This window comes from Salvelinus fontinalis, unplaced genomic scaffold (assembly GCF_029448725.1).
Source record: "Salvelinus fontinalis isolate EN_2023a unplaced genomic scaffold, ASM2944872v1 scaffold_0123, whole genome shotgun sequence".
NCBI lineage: Eukaryota > Metazoa > Chordata > Actinopteri > Salmoniformes > Salmonidae > Salvelinus > Salvelinus fontinalis.
Genome location: NW_026600332.1, coordinates 12,501 through 19,085, shown reverse-complemented (window position 1 = coordinate 19,085; position 6,585 = coordinate 12,501). Strand labels below are relative to the sequence as shown.

Below are 6,585 nucleotides of genomic sequence, written 5' to 3'. Positions count from 1 at the left end.
ACTGCTACCTGGTACTCCTGCATATTGACTAGTTACTGCTACCTGGTACTCCTGCATATTGACTAGGTACTGCTACCTGGTACTCCTGCATATTGACTAGGTACTGCTACCTGGTACTCCTGCATATTGACTAGGTACTGGTACCTGGTACTCCTGCATATTGACTAGGTACTGCTACCTGGTACCCCTGCATATTGACTAGGTACTGGTACCTGGTACTCCTGCATATTGAGTAGGTACTGCTACCTGGTACTCCTGCATATTGACTAGGTACTGCTACCTGGTACTCCTGCATATTGACTAGGTACTGGTACTCCTTGTATATAGCCATGTTCCTACCTGGTACTCCTGCATATTGACTAGGTACTGGTACTCCTTGTATATAGCCATGTTACTACCTGGTACTCCTGCATATTGACTAGGTACTGGTACCTGGTACTCCTGCATATTGACTAGGTACTGCTACCTGGTACTCCTGCATATTGACTAGGTACTACCTCCTTGTAAAAAAGCCATGTTATTGTTTTCATTGTCTTACTATTTCCTTTTTAATTTAGCAAATATTTGTCTTACTTTTTAACTGCACTGTTGGTTAAGGGCTCGTAAGTAAGCATTTCATGGTAAAGTCTACACCTGATGTATTTGGCACATGTGGAAAATAACATTTGATTTGATTATCTGAAATATTGATTACAGAGCAGAACAAAAGTGGAGAAATAAATATATTTAATTATAGTTTTATTCTGATCACTTCACTTTATACACGGATCTATTGCAGTAAATTGCCAAAGCAAATAATACTTTTCAATTTTACACGTATGCATTTGGCCTGCGTCAAGCTCCATATTAAACAATATATACATTCCCAGTTAAACAGTACTTCACAGTAATGTATTATTCATTTATACCCAGCAGCATCGTACATTCACATACATCATCCTTCATAATCCCTCATTTAGAGTTGTACATCATCCTTCATAAATCCCTCATTTAGAGTTCTACATCATCCTTCATAAATCCCTCATTTAGAGTTCTACATCATCCTTCATCATCCTTCATTTAGAGTTCTACATCATCCTTCATTTAGAGTTGTACATCATCCTTCATCATCCTTCATTTAGAGTTGTACATCATCCTTCATTTAGAGTTGTACATCATCCTTCATTTAGAGTTCTACATCATCCTTCATTTAGAGTTCTACATCATCCTTCATTTAGAGTTCTACATCATCCTTCATTTAGAGTTGTACATCATCCTTCATTTAGAGTTCTACATCATCCTTCATTTAGAGTTGTACATCATCCCTCATTTAGAGTTCTACATCATCCTTCATTTAGAGTTCTACATCATCCTTCATTTAGAGTTCTACATCATCCTTCATTTAGAGTTCTACATCATCCTTCATAACTCCCTCATTTAGAGTTCTACATCATCCTTCATAACTCCCTCATTTAGAGTTGTACATCATCCCTCATTTAGAGTTCTACATCATCCTTCATTTAGAGTTCTACATCATTAGAGTATAATGTCTGTTACCACTTGATTTTACATAATCAAAGTCCCATAGAACGAAACAAAAAATACGTATGATCCTAAAATCGAATCTAAAATGCACATATTTATATATGATTGCATCTACAACATACATAGAGAATAAATATGTAACAACCGTTGCTCAACGTGTTTGACAGACATATTGGATGGTGGCCTGAGGTGGGTGGGTCCAGTATCTGATCTGAGCGTCATCATTGGTCAACAGAGAATGGTGGGAGGAGAGCTGATTGGAAGAGAGGATAGAGGAGGGATGGAGGGAGGGGTCCTCCTCACAACATACTGGTCTTCACCCTCTCAAAGATCTGTCGGACCTTCACCGCCGGGACGCAGCCTTCCCTCACGATACTAATCGTACCTGGAGGATGAGGAAACACAATATTGACTGAGTGATCACTGACACACAGTGAATCATAATGTGGGACTAGGGTTGCAATGTCCCGGTAATTTTCCCAGGTTTCCCAGAAATCCTGGTCAGAGGATTCTTTGAAATCCAGGAATCTTTCAACCTGGATTTCTGGAAAGCCTGGGAATTTGGGGAAAGTTTCCAGAATGTTCCATCCCTAGACAGGACAACACAACCTAAGATGTTAGTAATTAGTTATTGTAGTGAGCTTCTGTTCTGTAACATCATACCTTCATCTATCTTGAGGCAGTTCACCACCGTTGAGGCTATGACCTCGTTGGAAACCCCGTCACACAGAACCCCTTGGATCTTATGGCCCAGCCGACTAGGATACACATAGAGATAGAGTAGGTTCAGGTTTAGGTTCAGGTTTAGGTTTAGACTGGCCCAGCCGACTAGGATACACATAGAGACAGAGTAGGTTCAGGTTTAGGTTCAGGTTTAGGTTCAGGTTTAGGTTTAGACTGGCCCAGCCTACTAGGATACACATAGAGACAGAGTAGGTTCAGGTTCAGGTTCAGGTTCAGGTTCAGGTTCAGGTTTAGACTGGCCCAGCCTACTAGGATACAAATAGAGAGTGTCAGAGTAGGTTCAGGTTCAGGTTTAGGTTCAGGTTTAGACTGGCCCAGCCTACTAGGATACATAGAGACAGAGTAGGTTCAGGTTTAGACTGGCCCAGCCGACTGGAACACAGACAGATACAGATCAACACAGATACTTCAGTATAAATGGATGTTTACACAGCAGGATAGATCTGTTCAGATGCTGGTCTTATGGGTTACAGGAAGGAGACCAGTCTGACAGGAACGTGTCATGTTCAGAGTAGGTTCAGGTTCAGGAACTGTATCTAATAGTTGAAGACCATCCTCCTCAGTGAATTTTACAAAAATAAAATAGTGAAAGATTTAAAAGTGATTCTTTCTAGATAAAACAAATATAAATATATTCACTTCACCAAATCATTGATTGAAACACTCTGTTTTGCAATTTAGGTCTACAGTAGCCTCATCAGCACTCTGTAGAGTAGCACCAAGGTGTAGCCGGAGGACAGATAGTTTCTGTCCTCCTCTTGGTACATTGACTTCAATACAAAACCTAGGAGACTCATGATTCTCAGCCCCTTCCATAGACTTACACAGCAATTATGACAACTTCTGGAGGACGTCTTCCAACCTATCTGGCTATCCAACACTGAAACTCTTCCAAGTGAAGGTAACCTTTTGGTTTTATAAATGTATTGCCATCGGGGCCCGGTGCTTGCTGTACACTGTACTGCATGATCGTAGCAGGTTTTCGAACTCGTTAGTTCTAGTAGCTATGTTGATTGACTATGACGTTAGCCAAAATGGTGATAACGATTTAGGCTGTGTGTAGCGGTTAGCGGTTATGGTATGAAGGTTTGACTTGGAGAGGTTTTTTCACCTGGTCACAGAATAGCGAGTACAACGAGCAAAGAGATCGTGCTGTTTGAATGTGGCTGCTATGAAAGTGAACTGTGTTTGGTGGTGATCAGGGGTGTATTCATTCCACCGATTCTGTAAAAACGTTTCTTAGATGGAAGTAAACGGAACAAAACGGGGATAAACACATGAATTTTCCAACAGAAACTCGTGTTTGTAACGAAAGTTTAAAAGACTCCAGTCACCCTAGTCGTAGACTGCTCTCTCTGTTATCGCACAGCGGTACTGGAGCGCCAAGTCTAGGTCCAAAAGACCTCTTTACAGCTTCTGCCCCCAAGCCATAAGACTCCTGAACAGCTAATCAAATGGCTACCCAGACTATTTGCATTGCCCTCCCTTTTAGACTGCTGCTACTCTCTGTGTATTATCTATGCATAATCACTTTAACTCTACCTACATGTACATATTACCTCAATTACCTCGACTAACCGGTGGCTCCGCACATTGACTCTGTATCGGTACCCCCTGTATATAGCCTCGCTATTGTTATTTTACTGCTGCTCTTTGATTATTTGTTACTTTTATTAAAAAATGTGTACTTATTTATTTTTTTACTTAACACTCCTTGTTCTTAAATCGGCATTGTTAGTTCAGGGCTTGTAAGTAAGCATTTCACTGTAAGGTCTACTACACCTGTTGTATTTGGCGCATGTGACAAATAACATTTGATTTGATTTGATTTTGTTTGGACGACTGATTCCACCCTACATTAGTAGAACTGGATATTTACACAGCAGGCTGACTGATATGAAACCAGTCTGACAGGAAAGATCAGACCGGTTTACGATACAACCAGCAATCCAAGATAGAAAAATACTTCAATACTGACATCACTTTCAGTTTCACAATCAGCATGAAGGGAGCATAGCTGTTCAAACTATCTGATGAAGGCAGCATAGCATACCAACAGGCTTAAGTGCTTAAGTATAGGTGAGTACAGGTGGGTATAGGTGGGTACAGGTGAGTATAGGTGGGTATAGGTGAGTACAGGTGGGTACAGGTGAGTGCAGGTGGGTACAGGTGGGTACAGGTGAGTATAGGTGGGAACGGGTGAGTACAGGTGGGTACAGGTGAGAACAGGTGGTCACAGGGGATTACATGTGAGTTCAGGTGGGTACAGGTGGGTAAAGGTGAGTATAGGTGGGTACAGGTGGGTAAAGGTGAGTATAGGTGGGAACAGGTGAGTACAGGTGGGTACAGGTGAGTACAGGTAAGTACAGGTGGGTACAGGTGGGTACTGGTGAGTACAGGTGATTACAGGTGGGTATAGGTGAGGACAGGTGGGTACAGGTGGGTACCGGTGGGTACCGGTGAGTACAGGTGGGTACAGGTGGGTATATGTGGGTACAGGTGGGTACTGGTGAGTACAGGTGGGTACAGGTGGGTATATGTGAGTACAGGTGGGTATAGGTGAGTACAGGTGAGAACAGGTGAGAACAGGTGGGTACAGGTGGATACAGGTGGGTACAGGTGGGTACAGGTGGGTATAGGTGAGTACAGGTGAGAACAGGTGAGAACAGGTGGGTACAGGCGAGTACAGGTGGGTACAGGTGAGTACAGGTGAGTACAGGTGGGTACAGGTGGATACAGGTGGATACAGGCGAGTACAGGTGGGTACAGGTGGATACAGGTGGGTACAGGCGAGTACAGGTGGGTACAGGTGAGTACAGGTGGGTACAGGCGAGTACAGGTGGGTACAGGTGGGTACAGGTGAGTGTTGTGATAGACCGTTACCTGATGACCATGTCGTGGTGCGTGCTGTCAGGTTCTCCACTGGGATTGGCTGAGGTAATGGCAAGCGGTCCGGTGATGTTACACAGGTGTCCGGTGACGGTGTGGTCAGGGACTCGGATCATGATGCTGTCATTGGTCCCCACGCGGTCGTAGGCTGGACCCACACCTGGACAACATAGGTAAACAATTAGAACATAATTGGAAATATCACAATATAGAATAAAGAAACCAAATGATATCTCAGAGTATCCCTAACCCTAATCCAATGTAACCCAATGCTGTTATCAAACCATTTCTCAGAGTATCCCTAACCCTAATCCAATGTAACCCAATGCTGTCATCAAACCATTTCTCAGAGTATCCCTAACCCTAATCCAATGTAACCCAATGCTGTCATCAAACCATTTCTCAGAGTATCCCTAACCCTAATCCAATGTAACCCAATGCTGTTATCAAACCATTTCTCAGAGTATCCCTAACCCTAATCCAATGTAACCCAATGCTGTTATCAAACCATTTCTCAGAGTATCCCTAACCCTAATCCAATGTAACCCAATGCTGTCATCAAACCATTTCTCAGAGTATCCCTAACCCTAATCCAATGTAACCCAATGCTGTCATCAAACCATTTCTCAGAGTATCCCTAACCCTAATCCAATGTAACCCAATGATGTTATCAAACCATTTCTCAGAGTAGCCCTAACCCTAATCCAATGTAACCCAATGCTGTTATCAAACCATTTCTCAGAGTAGCCCTAACCCTAATCCAATGTAACCCAATGCTGTCATCAAACCATTTCTCAGAGTATCCCTAACCCTAATCCAATGTAACCCAATGCTGTCATCAAACCATTTCTCAGAGTATCCCTAATCCTAATCCAATGTAACCCAATGCTGTCATCAAACCATTTCTCAGAGTATCCCTAACCCTAATCCAATGTAACCCAATGCTGTTGCAGCCACCTCCCCCCTCCTCACCCCTCCTCACCCCTTACCCAGTCTTAGGAGCCAGTCTCCCTTGCTGACGATGCAGCTGATTCCTCCAGTCTAACCCCAACCCCCTCATCCCCTCTCCTCCCCCCTCCTCCACTCTCCTCCTCCCTCCTCACCCCTCCTCCCCTCTCCTCGCCTCCTCACCCCTCCTCACCCCTCATCCCTTCTCCTCCCCTCTCCTCCCCCTCCTCACCCCTTCTCACCCCTCATCCCTTCTCCTCCCCCTCCTCTCCCCTCCTCACCCCTCCTCCCCTCTCCTCCCATCTCCTCCCCCCTCCTCACCCCTCCTCACCCCTCCTCACCCCTTACCCAGTCTGAGGAGCCAGTCTCCCTTGCTGACGATGCAGCTGATTCCTCCAGACTAACCCCCTCCTCCCCTCTCCTCCCCTCTCCTCCCCCCTCCTCCCCTCTCCTCACCCCCCCCCTCCTCACCCCTCCTCC

General features: G+C 44.4%; 1 protein-coding gene across 1 annotated transcript in view; it reads right to left on the bottom strand.

Annotated features, from left to right (window-relative positions):
• Positions 1 to 1,823: 1,823 nt before the first annotated feature.
• LOC129843348 (threonylcarbamoyl-AMP synthase-like) overlaps positions 1,824 to 6,585 on the bottom strand; it is a 5,602-nt gene continuing 840 nt past the window's right edge. Inside the window, exons 3-5 of the mRNA XM_055911994.1 lie at positions 5,152 to 5,317; positions 2,188 to 2,282; positions 1,824 to 1,909 (exon numbers count right to left, since the gene is read on the bottom strand). Coding sequence (XP_055767969.1) covers positions 1,824 to 1,909; positions 2,188 to 2,282; positions 5,152 to 5,317 — 347 coding nt within the window. The remainder of the gene's footprint in view (positions 1,910 to 2,187; positions 2,283 to 5,151; positions 5,318 to 6,585) is intronic.